This window comes from Mesoplodon mirus (genome assembly GCF_964341445.2).
Source record: "Mesoplodon mirus genome assembly, chromosome: 17".
NCBI classification, from domain to species: Eukaryota; Metazoa; Chordata; class Mammalia; order Artiodactyla; family Ziphiidae; genus Mesoplodon; species Mesoplodon mirus.
Window position 1 is genome coordinate 11,625,625 of NC_138993.1, and position 14,457 is coordinate 11,640,081.

The following is a 14,457-nucleotide window of genomic DNA, read 5'->3' on the forward strand; positions in this document are numbered from 1 at the left end:
CAGCATATATATGGGTCTTGTTTTTGTATCCATTCAGCCAGTCTGTGTCTTTTGGTTGGGGCATTTAATCCATTTACATTCAAGGTTACTATTGATATGTATGTTCCTATTACCATTTTCTTGTTTGTTTTTGTGAGTTTTTTCTTGTGTTTCCTGCCTAGAGAAGTTTCTTTAGCATTTGTTGTAAAGCTGGTTTGGTGGTGGTGATTTCTCTTAGCTTTTGCTTGTCTGAAAAGCTTTTGATTTCTCTGTTGAATCTGAATGAGATCCTTGCTGGGTAGAGTAATCTTGGTTGTAGGTTTTTCTGTTTTATCACCTCAAGTATATACTGCCACTCCCTTCTGGCCTACAGAGTTTCTGCTGAAAAATCAGCTGATAACCTTATGGGGATTCCTTTGTATATTATTTTTTGGTTTTTCCTTGCTGCTTTTAATATTTTTTCTCTGAATTCAATTTTTGTTAGTTTGATTAGTTAGATTAATATGTGTCTTGGTGTGTTTTTCCTAGGGTTTATCCTGTATGGGACTTTCTCTGCTTCCTGGACTTGGGTGACTGTTTCCTTTCCCATGTTAGGGAAGTTTTCAACTATAATCTCTTCATCTGTTTTCTCAGACCCTTTCTTCTTCTTCTTCTGAGACCCCTGTAGTTCGAATGTTGGTGCATTTAGTGTTGTCCCAGAGGTCTCTGAGATTGTCTTCAATTCTTTTCATTCTTTTTTCTTTATTCTGCTTCTCAGCAGTTATTTCCACCATTTTGTCTTCCAACTCGCTTATTTGTTCTTCTGCCTCAGTTGTTCTGTTATTGATTCCTTTTAGTATATTTTTCATTTCAGTTATTGTGTTGTTCATCTCTGTTTGTTCTTAGTTCTTCTAGATCTTTGTTAAACATTTCTTGTATTTTCTCAATACGTGCCTCCATTCTGTTTCTGAGATTCTGGATCATCTTTACTGTCATTACTCTGAATTCTTTTTCAGGAAGATTGCCTATTTCCTCTTCATTTATTTTGTCTTGTAGCTTTTTGCCTTGCTCCTTCATCTGTGCCATGTGTTTTTGCTGTCTCTCTCTCCCTTTTATTTTTTACTTTTTTTTTTTATGAGTTGGATTGTGTTCCTGTCTTACTGGTTGTTTGGCCTGAGGCTTCCAACACTGGAGTTTGTAGGCTGTTGGGTAGAGCTGGGTCTTGGTGCTGAAATGAGGATCTCTGTGAGACCTCACTCTGATGAATATTCCCTGGGGTCTGAGGTTCTCTGTTAGTCCAGTGGTTTGGACTCAGAGCTCCCACCGCAGGAGCTTTGGCCTGACCCCCGGCTCGTGAACCAAGATCCCGCAAGCTGCATGGGGCGACAAAAAAAAAAAAAGAGAACAATAACAAAGTAAAAAATAAAATTAGACTAGGAAACTAACAGATATGTTAGAAAGAATATAAAAATAAAAATATAGATGAATCAACAAATGGAAGGTACATCAGTACCAGAATGGTAAAAAAGAGGAGGACGGAAAAGGAAAAAAAAGAAAAGAGAAAAAAAAGGGGGGGGAAAGACCTTGGCTGTGGAGGGCAGGGCCTAAGCAAGGGTGATGTTTGGGTGGTGGGCAGGGCCTATGTTTAGGACCCACAGGGCTGGAAAAGGTCCTGGGGGCTGTGTTGGGTGGGGCTTAGGCACAAGGAACAGAAGGGTCCCAGTCGTGCCCCCTACCCCTGGTCTCAGAGGGCCGGGGCACCTCACCTGGGAGCCCAGCAGGCTTCCTGGTCTCGAGTGGGTGGGGCTGATGCCCTCCTCTCCTCTCCTGCTCCTCCCAGAGGGCCCCTCCTGCCTGCCTCTTCTGATCTCTCTCACCTCCGTCCTATGCCCCCAGGACCCACGCAGCCTCAAGGGGGCTTTGGTGGGGGGGGGGGTACCAGCCTGGGAACTCAGCAGGCTCCCCGGCCCAAGTGGGCCAGGCAGTCACCCTCTGCTCCTCTGCCGCTCCTCCCGGAGGGTCCCTCCCACTTGCCTCTCCTGATCTCCCCAGCCTCAGGGGTGCCAATCCTGTCTGGCCTCCACTTCTCCTCCCCCTCTCAGTCCCCCCACATCCTACTGGTTCACTGGGGGTTTCCTCCTGTCTCCTTGGCCATCAGGGTCCCCCACCAGTGGCCAGCGGGCACCCTAGCTGTGAGGAGACGCTAACTCGGTGTCTTCCCACACCGCCATCAAAACACTAATTTTCTACTACTTCCTTGTTAAAATTAAGCCTTAGGGGGAACTTCATAGTTAACTAGTAATATTAAATTTTGAAATAGAGGAATTATATATTTTACTTAGTATTCATCTTTTGTTTTCTAAGAAACATTTATTTTTTATAGTATGCAATCTAAAACAAAATAATGTAGCTATTAGGTATTATATTAATGGATTCCATATTCCATTAAACCAAAATCAGGCAAAAACTTAAGCTAAGCCAGTTTGCTATTTGAAATTGTGAGGACTATATGCTGGAAAATCTTAATGATTAGGTGTGCTAGGAAGTTTGAGACAATGATCAAACTAACACATGCTTTGTTGAAAAAAATACATATAGTATCTTGAGCATTTTACCATGTGCTCCACTGTAGGGATTAACATTATAATTGGTAGTGTGGTGGTATAGATAAGACAAGTGTTAGTGGCCTTAACAAAATGCTTTCCAGGGAATCTGAATTGTCTGGATTATTTCCATCAGCCTTAGATTTGCAGTTGAACTTAATAGAAAGGATACTTGCCCCATCTGTATAATAACAGAATGGGACTAACATTCCAACAGGGTTTCCATATAAGTGACTATTGTCCTTCACACTCTGGGTGACAGCCTATTAAGACAAGGTTTCTCTAATATGGTTGTCACATGGTCAACTGCTACACTTTCTCCTCACTGGATTTCCTATGATCAAGCTAAATGTTCATTATGGTTGTGGTTAAGTAGGCAAAATAACATCAAAATACTGGCTTTGCCTTAACAATTTAAACTGAATCATCTCTGGTAATCTAGTTTATGGAAACTTTTAATAAAACCTAGAAACCGGGGCTTCCCTGGTGACGCAGTGGTTGAGAGTCCGCCTGCCGATGCAGTGGATACGGGTTCGTGCCCCGGTCCAGGAAGATCCCACATGCCGCGGAGCGGCTAGGCCCGTGAGCCATGGCTGCTGAGTCTGCGCGTCCAGAGCCTGTGCTCCGCAACAGGAGAGGCCACAACAGTGAGAGGCCTGAGTACCACAAAAGAAAATAAAAACCAAAAACCTAGAAACCTTGCATACATAAATCATCTTCTTGAGTGAATTTTAGCAAGTGTGGTGATTATCAAAATCAAATATCAATATCAAAATCAAATTTGGTAAAAATAGATACAAAATAATTTATTTATATTCTATGGTTAAAATGAATTCATAGTAAATACTTTCAGGTAAAGAGTTATAGTATTGAATATCTAGTATGACTGTATTAAACACAATGCTTCTTTTTCTCTTTTTATAGCCGATTGGTGCTTTGAACCCAAAGAGAGCTGTGTTTTACGCAGAGCGTTACGAGACGTGGGAAGATGATCAAAGTCCTCCCTACCATTATAACACACATTATTCAACGGCAACATCCACCTTATCCTGGCTTGTTCGAATTGTGAGTGCCTTCATTAAGTTACAGTTTGCTTTTAATATCTCGAAGTACTTAACGTAAGGAAATTAAATAAAAATCAAATATATGTATTTGTTTTAAACAAAGATTAGAGACCAGTGAAGTAGAGATTCCAAACTCTAGCAAAACCTGAATCCTTTCTGTTAATGAGTTGCCTTATTTGCAAAATTGGGTTAGAAAGATGGATTATTGTGAGTTTCTTAAATGTAAACCATTTATAAAAGGTACCAAACTCCTGAGTGCATCCTTAACACCCACTGTTTCCTTTCTCACTGATTGTTACAGGCTGGCACTCTCCCCAGCCTTCCCAATCTTGCTTCTGGGGTAGCATATTTTAAAAACAGTTTTCTAAATGTTATGAAGACTACTTTCTCTTTCTCCTAAGACATAAATATATTCAAGTCTCTGCAATTTTTAAAATACATAGCTACATATATACGTACATACTTCCTTCCAGCCCCTACCCACCCTGCAGTGACTTTCCACGTCTACCCCTGTGTAGTCAAATGTACTAGAAAAACAACCTCCACTGTCTTGTTCTGCACTGTGCTTGTCTCCACTTTATCACCTGCCATTCAATCTTTAGCCTGCTTGATTTAGGTTCCACACCCATCACTTTACTGAATTGTCCCTGTGGAGGTCAGGGGTTATGTGGCAGAGCTTCATGGTATAGCTGAAGCATTTGGCACCATTGCTCACTTCCTCCTACCTGAAATTCCTTCCTCTCATGGCTCCTCTGACAATATGTTCTCCTGGTTTCCCTCCTGTCATCCTAACTGTCCTGCCCAGTCTCATGCTCAGCTTTCTTTTTCTCCATATTTCTATTCCCCAGGATATTTCTACGTTCTTTAGCTGGACTACATCATTCAGTTATAAGCTAATGACTTCCAGCTTCTGTCTTCATTGCAGACATTTCTCCTGGGCTCCTGACCTATATTTCTAATATATAAATGTATTTACTTATTTCTATATACTACTAGATTTTTCTACCTGAACACCTCACAATACGATAAACACCATTTCCAAAAATGAACTCCTCATAAACCTGCAGGGGTGCCTACTGATTTCTTATCTAAACAATCGGCATGATCTTGCACCCAGTTACCCAATCTAGATATTTTCTCTATTTTATCAGCCCTTACATCCAATCTGACATCACATCTGATAAGCTCTACCAACTGCGGTCTATCTCCTTTTCTCTATTGAGTCTGGCACTTCTTAGTTCAGGTTCCCATTATTTCTCATCTAGGTCATTGCAAAAGCTCTTAGCAAATCTCTCTGCCTTTAGTCTTGTGTTCTCCAATCTAGTCTAGCTAGGACCAATTACTGGAGTCAGATGGTCTGACTTTTTTTAAAAACTATAAGCGACTGGGGAGTATTACAGAATGCTAAGTCAAACCTCTAAGTCAGTGCAATCAATAAAGTTTTCTTCTCTTACCAAAACATACTTCAGACCATTCTGTTGCATGAGGCTGATTTGCCTCAGAAACACATTGATAAAGCAGCACATGAAAATGTGCATACACAGGAATGCATCTCCTATTTTCAAAGGTATTTTTTCCCACTGCCTGAATGACAATTTGGTTTGGAGATCTTTCTCAAGCATTCTCTCCATAATGGGGAGAAATTGAACTTATTATAAATATATAGTATGCATATGTTTTAAGTAACTTGTAAATCACTGATAGAGGATATACTACAAATAATTACTGTTATCAAAAAAAAAGTTTGTCAGAATTAGGATTCAGTTTAACTGAACACATATTTTATATTTTTCATAATCCTAAACCAGCATAAGAAATAAAGAAGTTTAGATTAACTATTCTGTAAGAAAACAAACTCAAATCGTATTTTAAAAATACACTATGTAATTATAAACTAAAGGAAAAGACATAAAACTTCCTTTTTTAGACCAAAATTGTTAGTCTAATTTGTTGAAAAATTCACCTTAACTATGTGAACTTGTATCCTTTTATAAAAATGTTTCTGAGCTAGCAGTTTCTTAAGAAATATTTTTTAACTCTAACACTTTTTGAGTATAAGATCTATTTCTTTATTTTCTGTTAATTTGGGGGAGATATTAGATTTATACAAGTGCCTGTTTACCACTATAAACCAATCAGAACACCTTTAGTTTATGGGTTGTAATAATTTATTAATACTCTCCAGGTGTAAGAAAATACTTCACACTCATGCAAGAAGTAAAGGCTTTTCTGAATTACAGAACATGTATATAGAGAGAACTTTGTAGCTTCTATCCTGCAGTTTCAGCCACAAGTCAAAACTAAATACAGAAACACAAAAATTTACCAGTCAATATCTCAAACAGTTGATGTCCTTTACAGTGGACGTAAAATATGTTCATATTCTATGTGGGCTCACAAATAAGCAAACAAAGAAATGAAAAGCAAGAAACAACCATTACTATAGTGAACCTCCACCATGGGAGGAGTAAGACACTTTTCTTGGGCATTTTGGGGATTAAAAAAAGCATTATCAAGTGGGTTGTTTTGAGAATTATATGAGTATATTATACATACATATATAAAATAGTATTTTGAAATATATAAAATGGTATTCAATGGCTGTTATATAATCAAATTAGTCTGAAGTCAGACTTATAAGAATTTAAGTGTGAGTTCATAAAAATACTTATTATCACCAGCCTGATTTAACACTCTTCTATCCCTGATAAACTAAACATTTTATCAAATAATAAATCATAATTCATCCCTAAATTGATTTCTTATTCCAGTGAAATGGAATACAAATTTGAATCTCTGCAAGGGTACGGCAGACATGCTATCCCTATTTATGCTACACATGCCCTTTTAGTATTGTCTATAGCTGTGCTGCATGGTAGAAATGTAATGCAAGCCACTTATGTAAGTAATTTAAATTTTCTAGTAGCCATATTTAAGAGTAAGAAGAAACAGGTGAGATTAATTTAATAAATACATTTGTTAGCCCAGTATATCCAAAATGTTATCATTTCAACATGTAACCAATGTAAAAATTATTAATGAGATATTTTACATTGTTTTGGTATTCTTTGAAATCCAGAATGTATTTTATATTTATAGCACATTCAACTTGAACTAGCCATATTTTAAGTACTCAGTAGTCACATGTGGCCTGTGGCTACTGCATTGGCAGAAGAAATATATAAGATTGCTTTTAGGGGGACTCATTTAACCAACACATCTTAAGTTGTGCTGTTATAAATAGAAGTATCACGGTCTAATAGTTTACTAAGTGTTTAACCTAATGGCCCAGGGAATTGTGATTTCCTCACTCCCATCCCAAGGAGTTTATGAAGTAGAAAATGCATTAAAATTTGTGTCACTAAGAATTTGTTCATAAAAACAAAATACAGATTAAAATAAGTATCTGCCCTTTACCTTTCAAGCCTTTTAGACCCAGTCATTAAACTCATTATTAGTTTCAGTCAATATGTTTAGTATGACAATGATAATAATTGCTTTAAAATGCTAATTAACTACATACCTCATTACTTTATTTTTTATTTTATATATATATATTTATATTTTATTTATTTATTTATTTATTTATTTATGGCTGGATTGGGTTTTTTGTTGCTGCATGCGGGCCTTGTCTAGTTGCAGAGAGCAGGGGCTACTCTGTTGCGGTGCGTGGGCTTCTCATGGTGGTGGCTTCTCTTGTTGCGCAGCACGGGCTCTAGGCGCACAGGCTTCAGCAGTTGCAGTGCGTGGGCTCAGTAGTTGTGGCTCGCGGGCCCTAGAGCACAGGCTCAGTAGTTATGGCACACAGGCTTAGTTGCTCTGTGGCATGTGGGATCTTCCCTGCCCAGGGCTCGAACCCATGTCCCCTGCATTGGCAGGCGAATTCTTAACCACTGCACCACCAGGGAAGTCCCTACCTCATTACTTTAAAAATATTATTTTAGACACACAACCAGTGAAGTCACTTGTCTAAACTACAAGATTCTGAAAAAGCTGTTTCTTTGCTAGCTGCTGTTGGACAAATGATGAATAAACTATTATAGAAGTTTGGAGTTTGTTCAGATATTAACTAGTATAATAGGACACATTTTACTTGGAAGGTTTTTACTTTAAATCTTACCCTGAATATATAGCATATACACAGAAGTAATTCTGAATTACATTGGAATTCACCTTCTAAATTCAGTATATTCAACCTACCTATTCAAAAGTCACTTGTCAAACATTTAATTATAACTCTTAGGAAGTTGAATAGGTTGTACAACAAAAGTTAATTTATAAATCAGTTGTTTAGAATTTGGGATTTACTTATGGGTTGCTTTGAAAGCCTACCCAAGAGCCTGTTTAAACCATAATATATCTTTAACAGTATATATCTGTAGTGAAAGAATAGTAGAAACACTTACGCAAGTACCAAAAGATAATGCTACTGAATAAAATATCGTCATCGTGTTTCTCTTGATACTTATAGACAGTGCATATATACTTAGAGGAAGATGAGGGATTCTTAACGAAGAGACTGGTGTATGGTAGGCGCGTAAGTTTCTGAAGATTCTAAAAGATATTTCTGGTTTCTTTTGAAAGCGATGGGAGAAAATAAACTTGTGAAGTTAGCCAAAGTACAGTAGAAATAATGGTTCTTCCATTTCCTAGAATGTGATTACATCTACTTGAAGGACCATAGTGAGAATTGCGTTAGTTAACTGAGATACCACAGTTCCAAGCACAGAAAGGTGCTCAGTAACTTCAGTTTGCTTCCCTTTGGTCTTTATTATGCTTTATGTAACTTCAAAGTATACATCTTTTCTTTGATAGAGTTATGTCACAAGCACTGACTATTACCCAGGGATGGAGTTTGTTTCAAATGAAATGAAGAGAAGGAAAAGAAGAAAACTAAAAAGGGAGGGGGATGTAAGAAAAGATCCTCATGGGATGACTGAGCAAAAGTCATATAAGACAGAAGAATAAAGGAGTTGTCTAAAGAGAAGAGGGGCAGAGGCACAGGGTTCTGTTGCCCAGGAAGGGTGAATTGTCTGCGATCATTGGAAGGCAGGACAGGTTGTTAGTGTCCTTGCAGGGACTAAAGTTTATGACAGAATTCAGGAGGACAGGTACTTCCCATGCAGGACAGGTTAGTTTGATGTTCTAGCCCTGAGAAAGGGTTGGAAGGTTGGGGTAGATGTAATCAGGAGAAGGAAGTCTGCCATCAGCCACTTATATTGTATTACTGGACCAAACCTGAAGTTTTTTGTTTTTTTTTTTAAACCTGACTTTTTTTTTTTTTTTTTTTTCTTTTTGCGGTATGCGGGCCTCTCACTGTTGTGGCCTCCCCCGTTGCAGAGCACAGGCTCCGGATGCGCAGGCCCAGCGGCCATGGCTCACGGGCCCAGCCGCTCCGCGGCATATGGGATCCTCCCAGACCGGGGCACGAACCCGTATCCCCTGCATCGGCAGGCGGACTCTCAACCACTGCGCCACCAGGGAGGCCCCAAACCTGACGCTTTTAAAGCCCAAGTATTTTAATTTTTGAAATTTCTGTTTAACATTTATTTATTTGTTCATCTTATCTCCCAAGCCAAAAGCTTTTCTAGTAGAATGATAAAATATCTAATATGGTGATGTACATGTAGAGCATGGTTTGATCAACATGTGTCAGGTGAATAAATACAGAAGTTTCTTAAACTTAATACAGCTCTTGATCCTCTGTGTTAGTCAGGCATGAGTCAAATGAAAAAGAAAGTCCTTGTACTGTGCCTTGAAGGTAATAGAGAAACACATGGTAAAAGGTAATCTCCACAGTGATCAGAGCTTGAAGATCAATACCCACTTATAAACAAATAGGTTATCCATTTCTGTTGGTACTCTACCACTGTAGCAACTGGAGGCCTTCAGGAATAATGAGAATAAATGTCAGTAGAGAAGTATGTGACCCTCAAACAGTTGTTAATCAGATCTTTATAAAGGCTACGTAGGACAGTGAAATGTGGAATTCTTCAATATTCTCCACTTTTAGGTGCCACCAGACTCATAAACTTCACGACCAGAGATAATAATTCTTCAATTTCAGATTTATTTTCACTGTGCCCATCTGCGCTATTCTTGGCATGCCTTCGTTAAGGGTTGAAAACTAAGGAAGGATTTTATCATTTAGGCTGGGGTAGAGATCAGCTTTTAGTGGTCGATGATAAGAAGTAAGACTTTGCATGTATAAACGGATCTTCACTCACATGTATTTAGTAGGTTAAAAATCATGAAGACAAGTCTGGTCCCTCTAAATTATTCTCTGCCTACTACCTACAAAGAAAAAATAAATGCCTTACATCAGCGTCCTAGCATAATGAAGAAGTGGATTCTGAAGATGCAACTTTATGGTCCAACTAGTGGTTAAGAACTGACAAGAAAAACTACATCTTACTCTTATCCAGCCATACCCCCCCCTTCTCCCAACCATACCTTGTATGTTTAGATGAGTTTGAAAAACATTAATTAAACACTATCTATGAACCAAGCACTTGCTTGGTTCTAATAGAGGGATGAATTAGGCCTAAGGAACTGAGAGTCTGGTCAGTGTCTAGGGAACTGGCAGTCAGGGTGGAGCCCAGCAGTGAGTACTTGACACAGTGCATGAAGCTGGTAGTCATCTTCATCACTCTGTGTCAGCTAAGATACTTCAAGCTTTCTCACTATTATTTAATCTTAATTACCCACAAGGTATTGTCATTCCCACCTAACATAGGTGAAAGAACTGAGATACAGTTACTTCACACCACTACTTACTTGGGTGGGGTTAAGTAAGGTACCTAAGAGAAGTAAATGGTTCCACCAAGACTCAAACTTAGATCTGTCATATTTCATTCGATTTACTGTTGCTACTTCTAGAATTTTTATATCCCTACTTTAATTTAGTGATAAGATATACGGCATTGACTACCTTCAGTTTAATAGGGAGTTAAATTTTTTTTCCCTAACTTAATTTTGGTGACATCTATTTGTCTCTCAAGTCACTTAAAATCTTAAACAGCAATATGGACTTACTGGGTGCATATTTGATTTTCAGGTAAATCAGTAATACCCTACTTACCTATATAGTGTTATATCATTCTTCATCTTATCTCTTTCACCATAGTTTTCTGTCATTCAGTACTAAACATGAGACTTGGTGATACATTATAAACTTATAAAATTGACGTCATCTAGCCACACTAAATTTCAGGAACGTACTGAGGAATATGAATATTTATAGCTGTTGCCTGACAACTGGACCTTATGACTAGTGGCAAAAAGAGGAGTTTAAAGAAACAAAGTCATGTTTTATGGATATAAAAGAATGAACAGAAGTTATATATTAAAGAAAATAAACAATATTTGGGAAATATTTCTTAGCATTATTGAACCTAGGAGTGACATATCATTTATCCTAGACTTAAGAGAAAAGGATTGAACCATAGGAAAGTAAATATATACTCATCTTTGTTATATTTGAAATTTCCTAAGAAATCCTTAGTAAGAATGAATGTTATTTAATCCTTTTAAATTTGGAAGCAAGTTTAATGACATCAGAAATAATGCCTCTCTCCTATCATAAAAACTATAGAAAAAGCATTAAAATTAAATACATTAGGACCTTGTGATAAAGTTATTCCTAGGTTTCCTGCTATGGGAACATGTTCTTGATGACAGACACCAAGTTTTGATAAGGTAATAGTTACAGAATACTATTGAATAGAAGGACTAGAGTTTATCTAGTCTGATTTGTATTAACTTCATTTCATTCTTTCCTTCAACAAATTATACATTGAGCAACTTGGGTGTAACAGGAGTTCTTCTAAGTGTTGGAGATAAAACAGTGAATATGGTAGATATGGAACCTATTCATGTAGTGGGGAAGATAGAGAAGTTAAAAATCAGTTACGAAACAATGTGACAAATGCTTCAGGGATGTGTTTTGAGAAAATATCTGTTGCTATTTAAACACACTGGAGAACTTGACAAATCAAGGAAAGTCTTTCAGGAGAAAATGATGTCTTGGCTGAGACTTAAAGGATAAGAAGAACTTAGCCAAGTCAGGATGGTGAGGTAGAGGGATAAGTTTATACTAGGCAGAGGAAACAGCACATACAAGGGACGAGAAGTGAGACCAGTGTGGCAAGACCTTAGGATGTGAAGATGGGGATGGCGAGAGATAAGAGTTAAGCAGGTTCCAGATCACTCAGACTCTCTTAAGACAAATCAAGTAGTTTAGACTTTTCCCAGAGAGCTCTGAAGAGCTATGGAAGGATTTTAATCAAGGATTTGCATTTTAAAAAGATCATCAGGGCCTCCCTGGTGGCGCGGTGGTTGGGAGTCCGCCTGCCGATGCAGGGGATACGGGTTCGTGCCCCGGTCTGGGAGGATCCCATATGCCGCGGAGCGGCTGGGCCCGTGGGCCATGGCCGCTGGGCCTGCGCATCCGGAGCCTGTGCTCCGCAACGGGAGGGGCCGCAACAGTGAGAGGCCCGCATACCGCAAAAAGAAAAAAAAAAAAAAAAAAAAAAAAAAAAGATCATCAGACCATAATATGGTAACTTTAGGAGACTTTCACAGGTAGCCTAAGATGGATATTCCCTACCTAATTTCACACTACGGTGAACAGTGTTGGAGAGAGTTTCTTATGAGTGTTACTATGTGTGGCCTTAGTTATGAGAAAGAAGATCTGAGTTATATATTGACAGTAATGCAAAATCATTCATCATAAAATCCCAGGGCACTAGAACTCTATCCTTTTATAAATCAGAAGACTGAAGACCAAGAAGCAAAATGACCTGCCGAGGTTGAAGAGTGACAGGTGACTCAGTGGTCCAGACTGGCTCAGACCAGCACCTCCTGACTCCTGGGTGTGGGTGTCCTTCCAGGAACCTGCACCATTTCCACCTCAGAAGAGTTTCAAAAAATGAAATATTTTACAAAGGGAGAGGACAGTTGTGTTCAGAAGGGTCAAATTCTTCACTTTTTTTTCCTTTAGGAACCTTTCACAACCTTCTTCCTCAATGCAAATGACGGAAAATTTGACCATCCTAATCGAACCTTCTCGTCCGTTGCAAGGTCTTGGAGAACGAGTCAGAGAGATACTTCTGATGTAAAGGTAGGCCCTTTTATTTGTTAATATTAATTTCAAAATATGTTGAAGTTTTGATTTATTTTTTTAAGTGGGTGTATAAGATATTTTATTCCACAGCTTTATTTCATCATATTTTAAAATTATGTGGCATATCTAACCTAAGAGGAAACTAAAGGAAATAATTTTGAGCACCACAGAAAATGATTAGGATTCTTTTATATTATTCGGTTAAGGTGTTTTTGTTATTTCAAAAAATTCCTATCTAATTTAGATCGAACAATCAGGAGCTGGAAAGAAATTGCCTTTCCTGCTGTTAACTCAATATTTGGCCCATTCCATAAAACACAGCAGGAATTGGATTTGACCTTAATGTGTCATATTGTTATAGCTTGCCCAGCTTTGGGTTTACATAGCCTGGGGCAATTAATAAAGCATTAATGACAAGACCCATTTAAAATGTAGGCTTTCTGTACAACCTTAGCTTTTACTTGGCTGTGCCTGGGGATACTACGCAACAATACACATTAGATTAAACCAGCACACACACAATATCCAGGAACAGCCAGAGAGCAGAGTCATTTTACAGTTGGTACTACTCAACTATTGTTAAATATAAAGATTTATTTTTCATTTATATGGGCTTTTGTTTTTTTAAAAATGGTTGTATTCAAAACATTAAAATATATTTGCTCTCTCATTTTTCTCATTTTTTCCTGATGATAAGATTATATGATCAGGTTATTACATAAGTATATGTGTTTCTTATTTTAATCCTCTTTTCTTCAAACTTTTTCCAATCACTGCCACTCATGCTATTGAATATACAAATATTATAGTATCATTCCATTTAGTGTCTTAATCCAACAAAAGACAGTGAATTAAAGTCAAAATTGTCATTTACATATTTATGCTTATCTATTGCAAATATTTTAAAAGACAATTACAGTGTTACTGAACTGTAAGAAATCGGATGAATACAACTTTTATTTAGTTTTTTTCAAAGCAGAAAACAAAGGGAATGAATCCAAGTAATGTGTAGCATACCTGTGTGTCTTATTCATTGCCATCAAAGTTTGCATATAATTTATACATACAACGTATTCACATTTGGAAGTAAGATAATGTAACATGCATTCTTGCTATATTAAACTCTTAAGGCCCATATATTTCTCCGAACAGACTTATAATTTCACTGAGAAATTCCACTCTAAAAGATCCATAAACCACCATTTAAACTGATTTACAACCAATGAAATCAAGAAGGGAGTCCATTTCTTACTTAATAACACTTTGAACATAAAATGGGGAGTCTATAGGCTTCTAGAATTAGCACAGTGTCTTTAAAAGGCATTCAGTAAATATTTTGTATGTAAATTAAATATTCTTATCTATATTTTAAGATTTCCCATCATATGTAAGATTATTTATATCTCAATTCAGTATCCATATTATATCAAACTCTTTCAAGTGAAAATGCCTGTTCACTCTTGACATCATCACAAAACAGAAACTCGGTTTTTCTACTTAATTCAAAGGTTCATCCTCACAAGTCCACACACATGAGCCAGTCATCCTAATTTATGTAGCATTTTAGGCTCTACCTTCTATCCTGAGAGCTTTATTGATGCTTCCGATCACCAGATATCTCCCCCTAGTTACATGTCAGTCTCTGAGGACCAGTGCCCGTAAAGCCGAATTCAGGCTTTTCCCAGAATTCTCCCAGCAGTTTTCCTGT

The 14,457-nt window shown here is 37.7% G+C and overlaps 1 protein-coding gene across 4 annotated transcripts in view; it reads left to right on the forward strand.

Annotated features, from left to right (window-relative positions):
• NBEA (neurobeachin) overlaps positions 1–14,457 on the forward strand; it is a 612,123-nt gene that overhangs the window by 527,470 nt on the left and 70,196 nt on the right. For all 4 annotated transcript variants that reach the window (XM_082602053.1, XM_082602054.1, XM_082602055.1 and 1 more), the window contains 2 exons: positions 3,486–3,626; positions 12,627–12,746. In XM_082602053.1, the coding sequence (XP_082458179.1) occupies positions 3,486–3,626; positions 12,627–12,746 (261 nt within the window). The remainder of the gene's footprint in view (positions 1–3,485; positions 3,627–12,626; positions 12,747–14,457) is intronic.